The sequence below is a fragment of the Pogona vitticeps genome, chromosome 2, assembly GCF_051106095.1.
Source record: "Pogona vitticeps strain Pit_001003342236 chromosome 2, PviZW2.1, whole genome shotgun sequence".
NCBI lineage: Eukaryota > Metazoa > Chordata > Lepidosauria > Squamata > Agamidae > Pogona > Pogona vitticeps.
The window spans coordinates 290,922,993-290,945,941 of NC_135784.1; the positions used below are offsets into that span (position 1 = coordinate 290,922,993).

The 22,949-nt window shown below is 44.3% G+C and overlaps 1 protein-coding gene across 2 annotated transcripts; it reads right to left on the bottom strand.

The window, feature by feature from the left end:
• Positions 1-5,657: 5,657 nt before the first annotated feature.
• FBXO4 (F-box protein 4) lies at positions 5,658-22,622 on the bottom strand. 2 transcript variants are annotated; one of them, XM_072992794.2, is made up of 7 exons: positions 21,098-22,622; positions 19,615-19,850; positions 14,516-14,736; positions 13,002-13,074; positions 11,875-12,044; positions 11,608-11,783; positions 5,658-8,889 (listed from the first exon to the last, which is right to left on the bottom strand). In XM_072992794.2, exons 1-7 carry the CDS (start codon positions 21,290-21,292, stop codon positions 8,803-8,805), a joined length of 1,158 nt encoding a protein of 385 aa, XP_072848895.2. In that variant the 5' UTR covers positions 21,293-22,622; the 3' UTR covers positions 5,658-8,802. The 2 variants fall into 2 exon arrangements, with proteins under 2 accessions (XP_072848895.2, XP_078240588.1); XM_078384462.1 differs by having other exon boundaries at positions 5,658-9,775.
• Between the last annotated feature and the right edge of the window lie 327 nt (positions 22,623-22,949).

The following is a 22,949-nucleotide window of genomic DNA, read 5'->3' on the forward strand; positions in this document are numbered from 1 at the left end:
TCGGTGAAGAGGTTGCAGGCAGGCATGCAGAAGTGACTCCATCCTGTCTACAGCAACAGAGCTTAAGGCATGGCCTGCCTGCGTGATCCTCGAATCAAGGGGGTATGGCAGCACGCACCTCAGACCTCGAGGAGTGGAGAACAAGAGCTCTCCACTGAGGTCCACGGGGCGTTGGGGGCACAACACTTGCATGGAATGATGGGAAAGTCGGGCCACGAGGGGCAGGGTAGTGCCTGAACCACGGGGAAGGAGTTCACCTGGTGAAGGCTCCATTCACCACCAACATTACTGGAGCTCTGTGGTGACCTTGGCACTTGCCTCAGAGGAAAGACAGCCAACTGAGGTGGATTCAGCAGAGATAATGACACAGGAATATCTGGCTGAGCCCCCTCAGCCCCACCAATCAGATCCCCTCCATTACTGGGCTAGGAATAGTCATATGGCCAGAGTTGTCCAATGTGGCCATGGACCGCCTTTCCATCCCCCCCACCATCGTCCAGAGTGAGCATGTGTTTTCCCATCTCAGAGACATACTCCGACCACACCGCTCGTGTTTGGATCCCGTTACTGTGGAGAGACTGTCGTTCATCAAGGTGAACTTTCCCTTGTTGGGCTTTCCCTCACTGAACCCGAAGAGGTAGGGTTCCAACGACACTCTCTCCCTTAACACACCGTCTGCCTGCCTGTGCTTGCCTGCCTGCCCACCTTCCAGTCCTCCTGGAAAAAAAGAGACCTGCCTACTTGTCTGCCGGCCTGTAAACCTGCTCCTCAGTCAGAAGAACTCCAGCTGCCGATTCCAGTTGCCTCCTCGGGCCAAGTTCCAACCAAGTCATACCTACCTGCCTGCATGCCTGCTGGATCAAGTCAGACCAGCAGGCTGAGAACTGCTGAACTCCTGCCTCCCTCCCTGCCTGCTGGGTTTTGTAGTCCTGGTGAGCTGTTTGTTCCACCTTCTGCCTCCCTGACTGGGAAGAAAAACTCCTGCCTAGCAGGGGTTAAACCAGATCAGCTCTGCAATCTGAAGCCAGGCAATATGGTGATGGGGTGACACGCAGATAGCCTTTGGTTGGGGCAGACCCAGGCTGCCCCTCTTGGCATCCAAGCCTAAACCCTTTCTTGGCACACCCAGAGCCTGTCCTGCACCCCTGAACATGACTAGAGCGCCAGCCAACCCCTCTCTTGGCATACGCAAAGCCTGTCCCCGTCCCCAAACGTGGCAAGAGGACCAGCCAGGACTCTTGGCAGTTGGCACACCTAAAGCCAGTCCTGGCATCCCAAACATGCCAAGAGGGCCAGTCTGTCTCAGCCCCCCAAAAGCTCTGAGGGCTATCTTTATCATATCCAGGCAGTCTCAGCAGCCAAGTTGCAATCCCCCTACCCAGATTTCTAGTTCTAAACGAGTATCTTTGTTTGTCTCAAGGTTGTCAGCAAGTCTAGTTAGATGTTGGTGGTGAGTGACAGGTGAGTTTCCTAGGTCTGTCTCAGACCCCCCCAAAGCCTGTCCGGGCGTCACCCCATCACATGGCTTCAGATTGCAGAGCATCTGTTTCCGACAGCCCCGTGGATTAACCGCCATTAGTAGCACCAGGCTTGGACCCTTTTCTCCTGTTGGTGCTACTGATTTCCCGAGAGCCAGGCTCTGCCCCCCAAGCCTGTCTGGGCATCCCCTGTACCAAGATGGACAACAGCAGCAGCAGCAGCAACAGCACCTATAAAAAGCCCAGTGGCTCAGTAGTACCGCATTTTAACCCGCAGCACCACTGTCTATCTTGCTGCCAACTACCTCAGTGCCTGATGGGTCCAAAAGTCTACGTGACAACTTTCTGAGTCTTGCAACTCCTTCCACTTGGAATGCATGCTCATTCCAACTTCCTCAGGCTTGATTCTCAAATGCTGCTTGCTGACTTCAGCGCCCTACCCTCCTCGGGTGTCCCCGTGCCCCACCCGAACCTGACCAATGTGTCCCATCCTCCTGAGATGTGCTGTGTGTGACATGTCCCTCCCTATCTACAGGATCAGTATCTGCTCATTCATTTATTCACCCACAAATTGGGTCCCCCCAGGAGAATTTACCACACAGTGGATTAACCACTGTTATGTTAGTAGCCCTTAGACCCTATTCATCTGCTGTTGTTGCTGCAGTTGTGCAACCTTAGTTGCCTCCTGGGGGAAAACTGAACTACCTTTGCACTGAAGAAGACAAGAGTCTTCTTTCCTTTAACTTCCTTCTCTTTCCTTCTGCCTCTTGCTTTTCTTCTGCCCCCCCCCAAGCCTGTCCAGGCATCCCTGTGCCAAGAGGGCCAGGCTCTGCCCCACCCAATGCTTGTCCAGCCATCCCATGCCAACACAGTGCTCCAAAGTCCACTCAGACTACTTACTGCCTGAGTAGGTTGGCAGAATCTGGAACAAGCTTCTGTGCTGTGTGGTAAATTCTCCTGGGGGACCCAATTTGTGGGTGAATAACTCAAAGTTCCAATATCCAATCTTCACCCAATTTGGCAGGCATGTTGGGGAAAGACATAGGAAACTCCATTATGATTCTGGAGTCTCTAAGTACCTGGTGGGAACTTTCCTAGAGGGGTCCTCTTTGTGACTATATATTTCAGGGGTCTGTGATCCAATGTTCACCAAACTTTCAGGAGTTGTAGAAATGCATCTGAGGAAGCTTTCCTGCAGATTAGGTGTCTCTAGGTCATTGGAGGCTAGTGTTATAGCCATTTAAAATGCAGAAGAATTGGCAAATTGATTCATCAAAGAATATTCGTACATTTGTATTCATTGATTCGTTAACTTTGATGAATAATGGATCAAAACAAATCACGATTTTTTTGATTCGGTCCCGTCTCTACTAATCAAGCAAGAAAAGTCTTATACTATGCCTGTTCATACTTCTGTTAACAAAAAAATAGCTTGATCCCAAACACGTGAAATGTGTATTCCTTCTGGCCCTTTGTTCAGCTCATTTGTTTTTATCTTTTCTTTGAAACAGGAACATAAGAGCCGCCATTGTAGATCAGACAACAAGGTTGATCTAGTCCAATTATTTCTTTTCACAGTGGCTGACCAAGGCATCAGTGGGACATGCTGGGCCTTCAAGAAGACCTCCAGTCTCCATGTTGTTTTCTCCAGGTCCTAATCTGCAGCAGCAGCTTCCCTCTGACACTGGAAGTGACACACAGCCATTGCGATTAATAGTCATCAATAGCCCTAATCTGGATGAATGTGCACAGTCTCTCTTTAACGCTGTCCAGATTGGCAACCATCACTAATTCCCATGGCATGGAAACGTAAGGGTGAAGAAGCACTTCCTTTGATCCATTGTGAATTCCTTAGACTTCTCTTCTTGATCGTCTCACCCTCTGCCTTTGCCCCCTTGGTAATCCACTGGCTTCCTCCGTCTCCTCTGGCAAGTCTTCAGTGCATCCATTGTTGTGAGAAGCTGCTTCCGCTTGTCACCGCTGAGATGGACAGACGTCATAAGATCCAGCTGTTACTCTCCAACAGTGTGAATTCAGTCCTTCAGCAATTGCTTTGAGGTGTCTCTTTGCTTCACAACAGGATCATTATAGACGTTTTCTTCTATGGTTTTTTTTAACCTGGAGACTGTTTCATTATCACCTCTGTGTGGGGTGCAAAACACTCACACTGAAATTGCATTGCCACCCATCTTACCTGCTAATAATGGCCAGAGGCATCCAGACTCCAGACAGCGATAAAGTTTTCTCAACACAGAGGACCAAATGTGAGGAACTAAACAAATAGAGCAGATGGTTGTTGTAGGTTTTTCGGGCTGTAGAACAGACTCCAGCATAGAAAACCTGAGGCAATAATTAGGATGGAGATAGCTATTTCTTTTCTATAAAATTGACCTTTTCCCAAGGCACATTCATTCTGTCTGTTTCTGTTTTGGAACCATTCTGGCTTCCCAGTGTATTTGATTCGCAGCCTGAATTGCATTTGAAATTACAGTCACTGCACACACAGCAATTGTGGATTGATTTGGGAGTTTGCAGTTCATACTGGATGCACTATGATGCGCATTCCAGACCACAGCTGGTGCTTACTTACTTCCTTTCTTCCTCTGGTCCTGCCTCTGCCAATCCTTTTTATGAGGCACAAATACAGGAAATAATGATCATGAAGACCCATCAATAAAGTGATAGGGTGATCTAGTGCTACTTTCATATATGTAAGAATTTCTTTAATTTAAAAAAAATGGAGGATAATCAGGGAAGATGAATTAATGCAGGACTGTGTTCCCCCACTCCTAAACATCATTCCCCAACTATTTATGTCACCAAAACACAGCCGACGGACACACACCTGCATCTTTGCAAGAACATATCACAACTAACTACGGGGGGGGGGGACATTCACATCATTCTGAAAATAGAAGCCCCCAAGCAGCTTAGAAAGAAGCCACTTTGGGAGCAAGGAGGACTGGACTGGTTTGAATCAGCTTCTGTGTTAGATGATCAGTAAAAACATACTCTGAATTCACCTGTTTTATAAGCAGAGCAAATCCAGCAGTATTTGACCATGCAATCACAGCCTCAGCTGATCTTAAACTCTACATGCAAAATTTGTAATTTCTGTACAAAACTTCCTTTAACTTTAAAAAAAACTGCAAGCACTTTCAGCTAATGCAGGAGTACAGAATCATATGGGAGGGGCTGGATTTCTTTCCTCTGTGGTCCTTTGGGGGCTGGCTGACAACAGAAGGTGTGGCCACCACCTCTGCCGTCATTGGACTGCCACTCAAAGTTGGGGGAACACCCACTTCATGCTTCAGTGGGCAACTGAGGCTTTAATTTACTCATTTTCCCATTTAAGGAAGGTGGGGAAGGTAGATAAGAGATTGTGGTTGGTCCCTGCAGTTGAGTCTTGTCTTCAGGATTCAAGCTGCCACTTGCAATTGTCTGCAGGGTGAGGTGGAAACTGAAAAGGGAGGAGGTGCAAAGTGCCCTCAGCCATTGCTTGTAAGGACCATCTGAGATTATCTGCTTTGACTCCTCCTTTCTCTTCCCTGCAGAGAAAAGTGGGTGAAAAAGCAAAACGCTGAGAGGTACAAGCACTTGCAAATCCCAGCTGACCATGTCATGGGCTTTGGTCCTCCTTCTTGTCTTTGCAAAGATCAAAGACAGGAAGGAACTCCCTGCTCTCTCCAATCAGTGATTGCAAGTGTAATCCAATCAGTGATTGGAGAGAGAAAGGGAATTTTCTTATGGGCAGCTTTGAGAGGTGGAAATCAGTGGAAGGACAGGCCTTGTTGACAGAACTGTAGATGAAAAAGTTAAAATCTCCAAGCTCTGCTCCTAGATTTGACGTACAGGTGGCGAACCACGTCTAGATGGAGCTTTGTGTCAGGACAAGATCAAAGAGCTGTCTGAGGTTGCCCTGGGACAAAACCAGGAGCTGGAAGCAGGAGGCAAGACCAAAGGCACCACGAATATCCTGGAGCCAAAGAGACTTATGCTCCAAGCTCAGGTCGAATGGAAAGCCCTCTTACACTGCTCCCTTCTTAACAAGATCCAATGGCTGGTCAGGGGAAGTAGAAATCGTCCAGGGCCCGTATTTACTTCATTGGAAATGATCATCAGTGTGATTTCCAGAGGGGAGTTGTTAAACTGTCGCAGCAAAAGCAAGAAAGAATCTTGTTGCAACTAAAAAAATTGACACATTTTATTTTTAAAGAAGACACACAACAAACATCACTTACACACACAAGCCCGAAGGCCTTCTGTGCAAAGGGACATACATTCCAGACACCACTACCTCATATGCAGGGTGTATGCAAACTGAAAATGAAAAAGAATGAATTTTCCTAAAGGAATGAGCAGCTCTGTTCCACCCATTGTTGCCAGTAAGAATATTTTACAAAAATCAATGGATTTGTGTTAAAGGAAACTCATAGTATACATTTGTTAGTGTATAGGATTTCTGTCTCCAGAAATGAGCCTTGATGTTCCTGAGATTTGAATAGAGATACCACAACATTGTTGTTGTACCTCTTACTACAATACTGTGCTTTACTTCCGTGTAATCAAGGCGACCTCTAGTGGCTGGTAAGGAGAACTAAGATACTATTCTGTACATGGGTGGACAGACAGTAATAGTCTGGTCGCCTGACCACATGAGGAAAGGGAGGAGCTAATCTCACCTTCTTCATCATTCTCCTCATGTGCAAAGTGATAATCTGAAATTGAGAATCTCTCCTGTGGGTAAAGGTTCTCCATATAATCTGAAATACTGAAAAAGCATGGTTTTCCAGATTTTTAGAGAGGCTGAGACATAAACAAACACTTTCTTCAGACTCTCACTGTCCATGTTAAGTGATGAGGTTAGTCTGTTCCTTTTCCTCATGTGTTCAGGTTAACTATATTGTGAATACCTGAATACAGTTAGTTAGTTATGGTCCCAATGGCATATGAGAAAGGTAGTTTTTATAGAACCCCTCACCATGGTTGGAAGAGTTTTATTTTTCAGGATTTCCAATCACATTCATCTGAAAGGTAACACTGGAGAGCTTCATAGATAGTGTGGACTTCCGTAAAGACAAGTGGTTCTAGATTAAATCAAGCCTGAATTCTCTCCAGAAGCAAAAGGGATGAAACTGAGAGAGTAGTACTTTGAGCAATATCATGAGAAGGCAAGACTCATTGGAAAAGACACATATGAAAACAGAAATATAGGAGGGCCTAACACTCTCTCATGCATTCAAATTCTCATGCCTGGGTCTTTTAAGTATCAATGCTTAACCCCCAGCAACTATTACTCTCTTACTGCATGATTCTCTAATTATACACTGGATCCCCCCCCCCCATTATGAGTGTGCTATAAGTTGCCCCTGGAACACTTTTCAAAGGGTGCAGTGTAAATAACAAATATTAATGTTATTGAAAAACTAGGACACTGCGACTTTGGTGGCCATCCTACTGACATCTGGCATTTGACTCTTATATTTAGAATCTTTTATTCTCATTCGCTCTTACTGTGTTGTTGAAAACACAGTGAGGAAGCAGCCTCTAAATGAACACATACAAAAAGCAAAATTTGGTATTGATTACTATGGCTTAAGACAGCATTTGCAGTTTTTTTCCATCAACTTGCTGGCTCCTCATCCCACCCCACACTGCAAAGGGAGGCTACATCTGCACGCCAGAGGATGATGACGCCATTGCCTTCCAGACTCCCAACTGAAGGTGTCCAGATGCTGGTGCCCTCCAGCTCCTCTCAGCGCTTGCTGGCATGGACATGCCTTGGATATAACTGAAGACAGATGCCAACGAGCCAAAAGGCCACATGGCACACACACACACACACACACAAAGCCTCCTGTACAGCCTTGGCTATTTGGCACTCTAGGGAAATAATTTTCCCTGCTATGTCTCTATCCAGATCTGGTTTTCTGTGCATCTCTCCTAAGCTGTGTGGACAAGCTGGGAGACCTGACTGTTGTTTTTATGTGCCATCATGTCAGAATCAACTTCCAGTGACCCTATGAATGAGCACTCTCCAAAATGTCCCGTCCTCAACTGCCCTGCTCAGCTCTTGTAAGCTAAAGCTTATGGCTTCTTCTAGGGAGTTAGTCCATCTCCTATTTGATCCTCTTCTCCTACTGCTTTTCACATTTCCTAGCATAACTGTTTACCAGAAAAGTCTGCCTTTTCATAATGTGCCCAAAGTTTCAACATTTTTGCCTCCAGAGGTAATAGTCTGAAAAGACCTATTAGGGTCACTAGAAGTTGGTTCTGACTTGACGGCGCGGGACAACAACAGTTGTGCCAGTCCATTGTAGAAAACCAAGGAGAAAGAAAAAAAAATCCTGTGGCCCTTTGAAGACTAAGCAGTTTCATTTCGCATTAACTTTTGTGGAATTTATAATACAGCCTGCCATCCACAAAAACTGAGCCAAATGAAACTTGCGAGGTTAACTTAAAGAAACCACAGAAGCCTCTTTCTTATATATATATGGCAGAAATGTAACTGACCACCTGAGGGAGCAGGTTAGCTGCAATGTGCTCATTAATGGAACAAAATTTATCCTTGCCACATGGGCAGATATATCAGGTGATCAGTTTCCTCCAAACTGAGAAATATTTACAGTGGTAAACTAATACCTGGAAAATGATATTTGGTATCTCTTCTTCAATACAATGAAGTTTCTGATCTCCTCATATCACTGCAGGCACTTTGCTGAATACGTGTGTGAGGACTTGGAATTTTGGACAAACATTTGAAACTTATTGGTGGCTGGTGCCCTGTGCCGCAGTAGCCACTAGTGGACATAGCCAGAGCAATGGCTATCCATATCTGCATCCCCCTGAGCAAGCATTGAGTCAGACACTGCCTCAACCCCACTGTGCCTCCCCAACAGGGGCTGGACTTGATTATATATAGGGGGTCATTTCCAGCTCTGTCATTTGAAGATGATGAATTTAATTTTCCATCGTGCCTTGAACAATCCTTTTCCTGGTACATTGTGGGAAAATGAAATGGCAGCTACCTGTTACCAATCAAAAACAACCACCATTGGTGTAGCCATTCCAAAGGGAAAAAGAACCGTTTAAGTCCATCCGAAGGCACTATGTCCCATCCTGGAGCCAGAACTGATTTCACACTCCCTTCCCCAGTTGCATTTTTGTGCCTACATTTTAAATAGTACAGATTACGATGACATTAGCAATAATCCAAATTGCAATAATCTCTTCTGGGATCCTGTTAGCCTGGAGCAAGCTGTTACTCATTGTCAAGTAATGCTTGGGGAGAAAGTTCATCAACACTATTAAGAACAACTGATTATTAAGTATTTCTACGTCTAGCTTGTTCCAGTAGCCACTGAATTCCATCCAACAGTCCAGTTAATGTAGCAACTTCAGTATCCTGGACCTGTAAAATTGGAAAAAGAACAGATGTTGCCATCTTAAACAAAAAGTCTCACAAAAGAAAGAAAAATTTAGAAACGTTGCAAGACTAGCACATTTGTGGATGGTGGAAGTGGAATAGCAATGGAGAATGGAGAAAAGGATGCAACGAAGGCCAGGAAAGAGGAATTTCCAGGTCTAATCAATAGGTATATGTGGGATAAAGTATGGGTTACACGAGTGGTTCCCAACCTTGGGTCCCCCAATGTTCTTGGACTAAATCAATAACCTTCATCACTAGCTGTGCTGGCTACGATTTCTGGGAGTTGTAGTCCAAGAACATCTGGGGACCCAAGATTGGGAAGCACTGGACTACACCAACCATCCATGAAATGGTCAGGGTTGAACTATATGAAATACGGGTTAATTGCCTTTAGTGGTGACACAAAGAACAAAGGAGAAATTAAGATGCAAAGAACAAAGGAGAAATTAAGTAATTATTGCATCAGCATGCTGATTGCTTAAAACAGGAAGCTATTCAAAAGGAAACATTCATCTTGGTAAATCAGATCAATCTGCATCAATTGCAGCATTTTGTTTACTAAAGCAAGCAGCCTGGGAATAAAGGTAGTACAGGAGTCAACAACTTCTGAGGGTAATGACCAAAACTGGACACTCTTTGAGTTTTCCTGAAAGCTATATTTCAAGCCTTTTGTTTCTGATCATGGGGCGTTCTTGGCAAGAGGAGAAGGTGACGACAGAGGATGAGATGGCTGGACAGTGTCTGCGAAGCAACCAACATGAATTTGACACAACTACGGGAGGCAGTGGAAGATAGGAGGGCCTGGCGTGCTCTGGTCCATGGGGTCACAAAGAGTCAGACACGACTAAACGATGACGATATTCCAAGCCTGCCACAGAATCTATAATTACGTAATGTCAAAAATCACAGCCTGTTTAAAAAATAAAAATTAGCAAGCGTGTTGGGACCATATGCCTTGCCTTCAAAGAGGATCACAATTCTAGGAGGCTTCCAAAAGGACAATCAGCCATAATATAATCCTGTGACTCTGGTTTAACTTTACTTTCTTCTATAAAGAAGTCAGAAATTTGGGGGGGGGGGGGGTTGCCTCTACTGTGCTGTTAAAATTTGGTGAAGTGCAAGGGGGGGTCACAAAAATTGGTGAAGGTCAGTGCATAGCTGCATATTGCCTGCTTCTGAGGTAAGGACCTTTTGCTGTTCAACCCCGTCAGCTATTACTGGTAGTTCATGGAGGAGCTTGTGCTTTTACCACAATGCATCTAGCCTCCACTAATTTTACTTACTTATTTACTTACTTACTTACTTACTTACTTACTTACTTACTTACTTACTTACTTACTTACTTACTTACTTACTTACTTACTTACTTACTTACTTACTTACTTACTTACTTAAAATATTTTACTCCACCTTTGTCCTTAAAAAGGATCCAAGGCAGCTTACAACATTGAAAGACAATATTTAAAGTTGAAAACAATGAGTAGACAACAGTAGTGAACATCTTTAAAAGACAGTATTTAAAACTACGAACAGTGAATAAGGAGGCATCTTACATCATTAACCAGCAATATTAAGGCAAAGATGAATAACTATACAAACATTTAAAAACGTCACTCTGAGAAATGGGAAACACAAAAATGGGAAAAGGAAGTAGTATTAAAACTCCAGTCAAAGCAGTGATACACTTCCTGCAATCCCTTTGTTCAAAACCACAGGAGCAAACATCCACCACTACTGCATCTTATAAGAATTAGATATGAAGAGAAGCATGAATTTCCTTTGAATAACACATTTCCCACCCAATATGGTTATCTTCTCATAAATATGTGCTTTGGCAATCAATCTTGCAAATCAAGATTGCTGTAACTCACAAAATGTCTCATTTTCCTGCTGAGGTTCACATTGCTTTGGTCAGAACTATCAAATTACCATTTGGGAGAGCATCAATTTTGAAAATGTGCTATGTAAAAAGGTAAAGGTAAAGGTTCCCCTTGACAGTTTTTGTCCAGTCGTGTTCGACTCTAGGAGGCGGTGCTCATCCCCGTTTCCAAGCCATAGAGCCAGCGTTTGTCTGAAGACAATCTTCCATGGTCACGTGGCCAGTGTGACTTAGACACGGAACGCTGTTACCTTCCCACCAAGGTGGTCCCTATTGATCTACTTGCATTTGCATGCTTTCGAACCGCTAGGTTGGAGGGAGCTGGGACAAACGACGGGCGCTCACTCCGTCACGTGGATTCAATCTTACGACTGCTTGGTCTTCTGACCCTGCAGCACAGGCTCCTGCGGTTTAGCCCGCAGCGCCACCATTGCCCAATTTGACCCTCAGGTTCCATGAGGCACATTTCTCTGGGAGAGAGCACAGCTGAATGCAATAAGATTTATTTCTGAGTTACTATGTATAGCAGGGATTGAGAACCTTCACCAACCTGTAAACCATATATCGTTCTCCACACCTCCGGATCCTCCTCGGGCCATGTCCCTCACTCACCTCATTGTGGGTCACCAATATCATTTATTTTGTTCCTTTCTCTTGTCCAGCTGTGAAGCCGATGGAAGCAACCACACAGAAGATAAGGAGCAAAATGCCCAGATACCAGTTCTTTCCTCACGAGATACTAAATAAAGGTAAGAGCCTTACCCAAATTGCAAACCAGGAAAGACACTTTTAAAAAGAAACAAATAGGTAAGCAAAGGTACCCTCCATGGTCGGCCAAGCAGATTTAGCTGCAGCTGGTGCGCCAGATGAACACAGGGAATTCTTTCATTCTGAGCATACGAAATACAGGACAAAACCAGCAGAGGTCGATCTGAAGGTCCAAGAGCAGGATCAAGCATTGCTGCCATCTGAGCCACTTCGATTAGCAGGCTGTGTCCTACAAAGGAAGATTCTTACTTCAACAACCTTGAACATCTGCCTCCAGAATCACCCTCTACGAAACATCAGCACCATTCACAAGCTCTTACGTTTAGGCACCTCTGCATCTGCAACGTAGATGAATCCGTCAACCAGTCCACACATGTGCTTAACATGTTCAATTGGTCTGTATTGTTTTGCCCCATCAAGCCTGTTCTTTTCGTAGAACATCTTGTTAATAGGATTGGTGTCTTCCTCCTTTGCTTGGAGTCTCTCCTTTCTAGAGAAATCAGATTCTTTATATAGTACGGAGGCAGGAAATGGGGAAACTATTCTGAATTAATGGTGCTGAAATCTTTGGCTTTAGGAAAGAACCACAGGGACAAAGATGGAGAACTAATTTTGGGCAGTGTAGCCTGGATAAATTGGACAATATCCAATTCCTAATCCCACTGGAACCCATGTGACCTGTATTTCTTGACTTAACATTCTGCAGGTGATTCAATGGGCCTACAGTAGCTGTGGCTAGCAATTAGAAATAATGCATTTGGTTTAGTGTCTTGATGAAGCCTCATATGGAGCTTCATTAAATGAGGAAAGGAGAGAAGAAGTGAAATTCTCTAAACTGATGCTTGCAAACACTGGCTGATAACAACTGGCATTACATGTTGCTCTTTGTATGATAGGAAGGAAATCAACACAAGAAAATCTTGCTATTGTCTTCCATCACTGACCATGGTTAACAGCAGGGATTCCTATTCCCTGCCCCATCACACCCTACAAGAGGTGGTACTGAAGATAGCCATAGGGAATTACACAGGACAATGATTCTCTCCAGACTAGACAAGGCAGTTTGCCATATCAGTAGTCAATAAACAACCCACTTGTATGTGTGGGCCTTTTAGGGAAAGTGGGGACTAGTTTCTGCAAGCTGCTGGGGAGGAATGAAATCAGGAATCCTTGCTGTTAGCTCTGATAAGTGATTGGAGATAACAGTGGGTTTCCTGCCTTGTATTCCTCCACAATCAAGAAAGAGAGAGAGCAGCAAATCCAAATTGCTATTGAATGAATGGAATGCTCCATGCAGTACCCTTGTGGGCAGAGTCTAAACCACATAGCCTATTTCTAATTTTCTTTGAAAGAAACTTGGACAGAACATTTCCTGAAATAGCCTCCCTTCTGTTTAAATAGAACAGAATGGAACAAAACAAAACAACATCCCAGCAAATAGTCATACCTGGTTTTTGAATACAGTGTTAGAATATTGAATTTCTGGCCATTCAAATGAAATGTGAGTCCTGATCCTATCCCTATTAGAGGGGAGAAAAGACAAGGCACAGAGGAAACAAAGGCTTTAGAGACCAGTTTAAAATTTAATATGCTTCTAAGAGATCATATATGAAATACATACAGTATCTAACTAAATAAGCACGTAATTGAAAGCATATTTTTGACATTTAAAAAGGCAAAGCTATATGCCCAAGGATGCCTTATGCTCAGCATCTCAAATAGATAATTCTATCTGTTTCAGATGATATTCAGCCAATGCTCTCTCCACAGGAGATCAGTGGTTGGAATATTATCCAAAAGTCGACAGAAAAGTCTATACTCAGACGCACCCACCCACAAGCCCTGTGTAAATTTCCAAGCCCTTGTACATCCCCCCCCAATGCCAGAAAAGATAAAAAAAGAACAGATCAGGGAAGAGTTTGGGTCTCTAGAGTTCAAAGCCTTCTGGGTCACCAGATGCATCTTCAATGTGAGAAAAATATTACACTACCCTGGAGCAAGGAAAGAGAAAAGCTCCCCCAAAATAAAGAAATCAATGGAAAATAACGCAAAAGCCCTCTCTGCTCCTCCTCCCCTGCCAGCATGGAAACTAAATGTCCCTCCTCTGCCACCCCATTCATCTGCTTGCACCCACCTAAACAGATGTCTTGGTCACTGTCTGTGGTTGCTTTGGCCAATACAAAACAACTGTAGACCAAGCCAAGCAGCCTTGTCAAACACAAGGTTGAATTAGTGGGATCTGTAGCTTGGCTAAAAAGATCAGCTAAAAAGATACAGCTTTGTGTATGGCTTTGAGCATGGCTACACTATTGAAATAAATCAGGAGGAAGAAGTGGAGAGAGAGGGTGGGCTAAAACTGACCAGAGAAATTTTGATTAGGTCAGCTTGCAAAGGAGGGGAATATAGAGAGCTGAGGCTGAAACTGACCAGAGATGTTGACTAGGGTTGCAAAGGGGAGGGATACACAAGGGTGGAGAAGTAGAGAGGTAGCAGAAAGGCACACCAGTGAATGGTAAACCCCACAGACACAATTTATACCACCAGAGGTGTTCACATATACCAAAGCAATTGAAAATAAATTGATTTCACTCTCTCACAGCCAAGTCAAATATCGCACCTTCCAACCAAAAAAAACATACTTCCCAGCTCCCCGACAAATCTGTACTTCCATGTGTGTCATGTAGTCACATTTTTTAAAAATTGATTTCAAACAAGCTAAACCAGATTCAGACACAGTCCCCCCACTCCACCCCCACGTGTAATGATGCTCTGAGACTCCCCTTTCCACACTTTGGAAGAAATCACTTTAATCTGTTCCATCTGTCTAACTTAAGAATAGACTTTCTCCTTTTAAAAATGTATTTTATTTTATTACTGGATTAAACTGTTGTTGACAACACAGGGTCGTAAAGTATATGAAAAAGGGTCACATGAAAGTTTATAAATAAATAAGTACATTACCACGTATTTGTCTAGAAGGTACGCCAGCTAGTGGCAAGACCTCCGGACTGGTCATCAGTTTGAGCACCAAAGATTCATTCAGATATTCTAAACCTGGCCCAAACATAGCAAAGCAAGGCTCTGCCTGTGTGATCAGTGACTGTAACAAGGAAGCCACAGTTCCATAAATGGGCTGACTGGAATTCAGGCGTCTTTTACAACAAGAATAGCATTTCTTATACCTGTGTGAAAACAACAAAAATAATAAAAGGCAACTGCAAAATCTTAAACATCTGGTACATTTTCAGCATGATCACTATGACTGTTAAGTTGAAGTGGTTCTCAACAATAATAGGGAATCAAAGTTCTCAAAAATGTAAAATAGCTGAAGCTAAGGAAGAGTGGACCAGATACTGATGAGGGTGGGAGAAAAATTCTTCAAAAAAATCCTCTGGTTTATTAATGTGGAATATTGTGTTTCTGTACTCACCATTCAAAAAGCCAGGAAAGGCCCAATGTTGCTGCACAATATTATGTGTTGCCAGCAGGAAAAAGGATGCCAAGCATTACATAGCAAAGGACAGTCAAGATCGTCTACAGCAGGGGTCTGTGAGGGTTCAGTGTTTACAGGGGCAGTCGCAGTTAATAAAGTACTCGATTCATTCAGTGGTCCAACTTTATCTTCATTTATTAAAACATCAACATCAACAGGAACCTCTAACGGAACAGTCGCACAATTCCCTTGGGCTGGAAACTTTAACGGAGTCCAAACATTACCAACAAAGGGGTTAGTACCTTCCAGTGTCCACGGTCCAGATAATGTCTTCTCTGGTACCGGTTCTCCCCCTTCTTCTGGATCAAACTCTAATAATGGAAGGGTTTCCTCATCCCCACTCCAACCCCAGATTGGGGAGCCCTCTCCCGGACTGGCCAGCCACGGTCTGGGTAGACCCCCATCTTCTGCAACTCGGCGAGATGCCATGCCCGCTTTGCTTCTAATTCTCTGGCCACCGCTTCTCTCTCCTCCCTCAGGCGACGACGCCACTCCTTCGCCTCTGTCTCTCCCCAATAAGTCGGACGGGGCTGCTGTCCTTGACGTCGTCTTCGTTCAGCTTCCTCGTGTGGGACTTTCACTTGCTCCCACTTCCCAGTCCATGGGTCCTGTACCCATAACATCTCCCAACCCCCCGGGATCTCTTCCCACTTCTCTTTTATATCCCCAGCTCCCGCCTCAATTTCCCCCCTCCCCTTTCCTGCCAAATTCTTCCCAGTCTTCTCCACCACGTTTAACTCCTTCAGTGCCTGCACCAGGTCACTGGTATCAACCCCCTGGTGTTTCTGTCCCTTTCCTCCTGTTATCTCCTCCAGTTCCTGGGTATCCACCTGCTTGCTCTCTTGTCTAGGCGGGGAAGGTGGAGGGGAAGTCTGAGTCAACTAAGCCCGCGATGGGAGCAACGGCACTCCCACATAAGCCTCCTGGCTTGGGGTCTTACAGGGTCTCCAAACTACGGCCTGCGGGACACATCCGGCCCACCATGCCTTTTTATCCAGTTTGGTCCAGACTCTAGGACCTTTCTCACCTTGCCTCCCTGCCTTCCCTAACAGCACCTGGCAACAGGATTGGTCTCCTGCTCATCCCCTGCCCTAATGCATATGTGCTCTCTCTCAGCCACAGGGAAACAACAAAGGTCCCACCCTTTCCCAGGCTGCTCTCTTGTGGCTTAAAAGTTTGGAGACCCCTGCTCCAAATACAACTCCTTGATTTCACTTAGAACATTATTCTGTGTAAAACTGTACTTGGGAAATGGGAGGCTGGTAACCTCTTTTCTGGAGTAATATGTGAGTGTTAAGACCCTAAAAGTCTCTCTCTCTCTCTCATTTTCTCTCTCCCTCACTCATAGAATTTTCACAGGGCCTAACATGTCTCCTTCTCCCGGGTGGGGGCCTTGCAATAAAAATCTAAAGCACAAATAATTGGCTCCTCAAGCTTGAAAACTCAGTTCAGCAATATTTTTAAATTAAACAAGCAATTCCATCATTCCCATTAATACTGAAGTATACAGGTACAAGTTTGTTGATCCAAATAAAACATATTCATTCATTATAAAACTGCCCCCCCTTCGGCTCTTGAAAATCTGTAAAACATATGATGTGGCCCTCATACTGAAATTTTTGGAGACCCCTGGTCTACAGGATACCATCTTCTGCTTATTATCATTCAACACTTGTTGAAATATAGCCTCTGCTTATTATCATTCATACTTGTTGAAACATAGGGTTTGGTAACCCTGACAGTTACCAAACAATGGTATAGTGATAAGATGGGTTGAATAGGCACCAAAGCACTACTAACATTAAATAAGACCATCCCGAACCACAAAGCAAAAAACAGTAATTTCATAGCTTAAATGATTGAGCTTCTGAATATTTATGCTCTATTTTTTAAGATATATCTTAAATTATTTGACATCAGAAATAGAAACCCTTTTCAATGTCTGTTTGGCCAGGAAAGAGTTAAAAAGTTCTGAGAGTGGACTTGATTGGCAGGGTCAAAAAATCAGATCTCCCTTCCTGCTCTCAAGCTCAAGAGCGCTGTTTATGTTTAGAATATTTGTGTCTATAAGAAAGCCAGAAAGTACGAAATTCCCCCCTTTGAAATAGCTTTTTTCAAAGTCAGTTTAACCCCGCCCCCGAAGCTTGGATTCCTTCCTATTTTTGAAAGCAGCTGGGACTAACCATTGTCAAGCAAGTTTGGACTTTTCAATGATCTGTTTTAAATCTGCAGGCAGAGGTCACTGGTGTCTGCACATGGGGTTGGGGTGCAAAATAGTTTTACATTTTAAAAAACATAACTTGAAAACTGTTTGCTCAAATGTTCAGAAATATGGCACAGAGCAAGGGCAGACTGCTACATCTGTGCCAAATTTGATGTTAGTCTGAAGTCCAGTTTCAAAGTTACAATTTTTTGTTTGGAGTATCCCCATTTTACAGTTGCCTTATGAAATGCTGATTTGCTCTCTTGCAACAATAATATCAGCCGCTCAGAGTGGTATAAATATACCAGATGGGCGGGATATAAATCAAATAAATAAATAAATAAATAAATAAATAAATAAATAAATAAATAAATAAATAAATAAATAAATAAATAAATAAATAAATAAATAAATATCCTAATATAAGCTGTTTTGAGCTTTCTGAGGGAAAGGTAGACCTTTGGTCTAGATAGGTAGGGTACAAATCCAACAAAATAAAATAAAATAAGGTGGGACATTAAAATACCTCAGAGCAGGGGAGCACATATAGTCTTCCAGATGTTGTCTGACTACAGCTCCCATCAGCCATTGCAGCCAAAGGTAAGGGAGGACAGGCGTTCCAGTCCAACATCTGGAGGGCCATGCGTGACCTAGACTCACACACCATTGTATGTAATAGTAGATATGACTCTATAATCCCTTGGTGGTGTTTTAAATAATATTACACTTGGCTTTCCACAGAGTTCTGGAGTTTGATTCCCTACTATGAATCCCAGGAGACGAGCCAGCCTGTGTAGCCTGGGGCAATCTTCAAAGTACCCACTCCAGTAAGGGGACAGTAAGCGACTTCTAAGTACTCTGTACTAGAAAACCCTGGAAAGTGTTGCTATTATGTCAGAAATGATTTGACAGCACACAATTATTATTATTTTTTATTTTAGTTTTAGAACTGCCTGCAGTCTCCAATCAACAGTTTAATTATATCCACAGACATCAGGATTATGGGGTTTTCCTGGCATCTAACATCCTTACTGATCTTAAATAACATTCATGGACTCAGAGAACCATAAATCTCCAAAGGTAACCAAATCCAACCCCTGCTGAAATCCTGACTGATCTTCTAATTTGCTTACAAACTTTCAGTAAAGGAGAGTTCATTACATCCAAAGATTGTCCGTTCCAGAGTTGAACAACTATTATTGTCAAGGTTCTTTTAATATTTAGTTGAAATCTCCTTTCTTGGAATTTGAACCCATCATTTGAGATTGTTACCATATCACCATCTTCCATAACTTTTCGGGTATTTGATGACGGCCACCACATCATCACTCAATTTGGTCTTTTCCAGGCAAAACATATCCTTTCAACCTTTTCCTGTAGGTCTTGATTTCCAGATCCTTTACCATGTTGGGGTCCACTGTATTCTTGGACTAAAATTCCCCCCAGTCTTCATCACTAGCTCTGCTGGCCAAGATTTCTGGCCAAGAACATTTAGGGACCCAAGGTTGGGAAGCACTGCTTCATTAACTGGGTCACCTTCCTCTGGACATGTCTCAGCTTGTACATATCCTTCTAACAGTGACTCATATTGATTCATTTGTACTCTTTCACCTACCAAAGCCCCTATATTCTTTTCACTTGCACTGCTGCCCTGCCAGCGTGGTGCGGTTGTGGACAGGATGGATTAGGACTCAGGAGAGCTAGGTTCAAATGTCCACTACGTCATGGAGACTCCCTGGTGGATGACACTAATAAAACCAATCCTTAAATCCCTCGAATACCTTTGGGAACCAAACTTGAGTTGTCATGTTTTGGAAGCAACTTGACAGCATAACAAAAACACTCTCCTGCTAGGTGTCATCCATTCTTTATTTCTGAATCTGTTTTTTTCCTGTCTAAATATATGTCACATTTTATCCTGTTGAAGCTTTTTTTTTACCCAGTTCTCTAACTGTTGCAGTTGTAGCCATTCTAATACCAGGTTCTGCATAAAATTGTAATCCTTTTTGTTTAAAAGTACAATGAATGACTCATAGCACAGGTCTATGCATGTTCATTGAGAAATTCAGCAGGACTTACTTGAATTGGATTACTATAGGCTGTGATCCTATGGATGCTTTCATGGGAGTCAGTGCAACTGAAATAAGCATGTGTAGGATTACTATAGGATACCCACTGTGGTATAATGGATAAAACGATCGCCTAAAACTCAGGCGGCCTGGGTTCAAATCCTCCCTTCAACCATGGAAGCTCACTGGGTGTATGGAGCTGGTAAAACCTCTCATTAAATCCCATTAGGATTGCTGTAAGTCAGTTCCAACTTGATAGCACATGACAAGTATTGCTATGTTAGAAAATACTTACACTTCCATGTAGTCACATGTGGCACTGTCATTCAGCTCAGCAAAAGGTTTGTTAAATATCTTTGCATCTGGGAGTGACTTCCAGTCAACAGCAGGCCAAGAATGCAAATCCCGAGTAAGAAAATATCTCCATAGCAAGGGATCTTGGACTGTTAGCCTCAAATAGCGACTTGTGCTTCCCAGATGACTCAAGTCTCTCGGCTCCAGAAAAGACATAATATACAACAGCACATCTATCTGGAAAAAAAAGTTTAAAAAGGGAAAAACCCTTTAAGAAATGTAAGACTGAAAGAAGAGTCTCCTCAAAATTTTCCCACTGTGTACCTAAGTACACCCCTTTGCTGAAAGAAAAAAACGCTGTGAAATATATCCCAAAGTTATTAGAGCAGGTTCTTCGTTTTCCAAAACAAAAATGATGCAAAGAAATATGCACAAATAAGCAAACCTAAAATGACAACACAAAAGCTTCATCACAACACAAAACCAAATATGGTGGTTTATTCTTAGAATGGGGAAAGGAATGTGTGTTCTTCTGAATGTTGTTGGCCTTCTGAGCTGTAGCCAGCACAGCCAGTGGGGAAAGATGATAGAAACTGTAAATCAGCATCTGGAGGGCTATATGTTCCTCATCCCTGTTCTAGAAGCAGCTGTATCTCAATGGGAGGCAGAAGGTCCTGGGTTAAGTCCCCACTTCCTCCAGACAGTTTAGGAGCTAGACTGATTGACAGAAATATGTATCAGTACTGTATAGTCAGTGGGTCCATAAATGATGGAGTCACATTGATCCGTCACCACAGGATGACATATGGATAGTTTGTGGTATGCAGAGCACAAATGTTAGCTGCGCACTAACTTTTTAAAACAGGAGTAATCTCTTTCCTGAATATCTCTAGTGAGAGAAATCTCAAACTTTCCTTAAGGATTGAGAAATACAGCAATCCTGTTAACAGTGAAAACTGTAACAAAATTTTGAGGAAACGGAAGGATGCTGATGCCTGGTGCATTCTTTAAAAAGACCCCTTTCCAAGCCCTCATCTCGTTTTTCCACGATGAAGAATCGCTCTGTCTCCACGGATGAAGATGGGATGTACGTGTTCAGATAAGGGGACATACATTTACTAAGGGACGTGGGGATTTCGTCAGCCAGAGCTTAATATGACACTTCAAGGCAAAGCAGCGAAGAGAAACAAAGGGGGGGAGGAGGAAAAGAAGGCTCCATTGAACGTTTTAACAACACCCATTCTCCTAAGTAACGAGAGCACCAACGGAACGATACGAAGGACCCGCCCACATTCTGGCGGCCAATCAGCAGCAACAGGAAGGGACGACGAGGGTGTCAACGCGGGTTCTTCCAACACTACAGGAAGTAGCGCCGCTCCCCGTCAGGGCCAGCGAGCGTCGTGTGAACGTGCCATAGTGGCTGGACGAGGAGTCGCGGGGGGGCAGGGGGAGGGGGACGGGGGAAGGGGGTGCGGAGCGCTTACCGGCAAGGCTTCCAGGGCGCTGAGGGAGGGCGGGGGGCTCTCCCCGGTGTCATCCTCCGCAGATGCGGGCACGCCGCGTGGGTTGCCCGGGAGCCTCCCGCGCTGCGCCCAGCTGTCCCTCAGGAGGCGGAGGCTGGCGCGCAGCGCGTACTCTAAGCGGCTCCATTCCCCGCCGCCGCCGCCGCCCTGGGCCATTGGGTGCCGGAGCGGCCGGGACGCGCCGAACCGAAGGGAACCCGGGTGGCGCTGAAGCAGCGCGGGCGCGGTTCGTCTGCACGGGACCGAAGCTGCGCTCCCGCAAGCCGACGTCTCGGTCCTGAAGGCTGTGGACCGGCTGGACTTTTGGGAAGTCCCGGGCGGCTCCGCCTCTGCCCTACGGGCGCTCCTTCGGCCCAAGTCCCTCCCTCTGCTGGCAACGGAGCCACCCCCGGTGTCGCCTCCCTTCTGAACACGGGCTAATTAGCCTCGCCCTGGGAATGCGGTCGACAACCCCCAAAGTCTCCTCATGACTTCACAAAGGAAGCCCCTGGCCTGAGTTTGCAGGGCCTGAGGGGGCTGAACAAAAGTTTCCTGAGGCAGTGAATTCGTAGCCTACAGTAGCAAATAAGTCGTGCCCGCATTCTGAGAGCCAGTTTGGTGTAGTGGATGGAGTGACCTAGGCTCAAAAAAAGCAGCGTGGACATGGACATTTAGACTGGAAACCATGACCATCGACACTCTTCTATTTTTGATCACCATGTATGGGTGTAATAGCTGGACAGTTAAGAAAGTTGACAGGATTCCTTTGTAATGTGGTGCTGGGCCAGATTCTGACAATCCAGATACCCTGGATTGTCAGAAAGGCAAGTAGGTCAAAGCAAGCCTGAACGATCTCTGGAAGCAAAAATGTTGAAAGGGAGGCTGTCCTATTTCAGGAACACCATGAGAAGGCAGGATTCTCTGGAGAAAAACAATGCTGGGAAAGGTGGAAGGCAGCAGGAAAGACCAAATGCAAGGATTGGATCCTTAAAAGAAACCAGAGACTTGAGTTTACAAGAGCTGAGCAGTTGAGGACAGGATATTCAGGAGATTGCTCTTCGTAGGGGCCCCATGAGTTGGAGATGACCTGATAGCAAATAACAGCAGCACTGGTATCGCAACTCCTTAAATAAAACCCCATCTTCACCCCTCAAAATCTTGTGTGTTTATGAATAATAGTGTTACCTATGTGACTTTTTAAAGGATACTGAAAAATTTATGAAGATGCCCCTGACAAAAAAATCATGCCTGGGTTGGAAAGAAAATGATGCAGTAAAGGTGTGTGGGTCACGTGCTGCTCTTGCACCCCAGAATTTTTTTTTAAGAATTGTTTTTGTTCAGCTTTGTCCCTTTTGTCCTTAGGGGTGGCAAAGCTTTAGCACTAGATGCTTTGGGCTGTACTATTACCGGTAAAGGACTGTGCTAAAGGTTCAGTACCCCTGCCCTGTGGGGAAACTTTGCTGTTTTGAGGGTTGCCCATCTGTGAATGAAATTACTCACCCTAGACCAGTGGTTCTTAACCTTTGTTACTCGGATGCTTTTGAACTGCAACTCCCAGAAACCCCAGTCAGGACAGCTGGTGGTGAAGGCTTCTGGGAGTTGCAGTCCAAAACTCCTGAGTAACCCAAGGTTAAGAACCAGTGCCCTAGACCACTGTTTTTATGGATGGATCACATAGCTAATTTTACCTATCATTCTAGATCAGAGTTCCTTAGGTAGCTGAAACAGCACTAAGGATACACTACAGTTAGCCACAAAGATGTTTTGGAGAATCGTATCAGATTTCTCAGAAGTACAATTAATCTCTGGAACACTATGAACACACATGCCATTG

Bases quoted from the DNA above. Each gene is read 5' to 3' on its own strand.
- FBXO4 (XM_072992794.2), bottom strand. From the start codon at position 21,292: ATGGCCCAGGGCGGCGGCGGCGGCGGGGAATGGAGCCGCTTAGAGTAC. The intron at 14,737-19,614 runs GTAAGTATTTTC...GTTTTCACACAG, and splicing joins ACATGTGACTACATGGAAGT to GTATAAGAAATGCTATTCTT. The intron at 8,890-11,607 runs GTACCTTTGCTT...CCAATTTTACAG, and splicing joins TGCTTGGCCGACCATGGAGG to GTCCAGGATACTGAAGTTGC.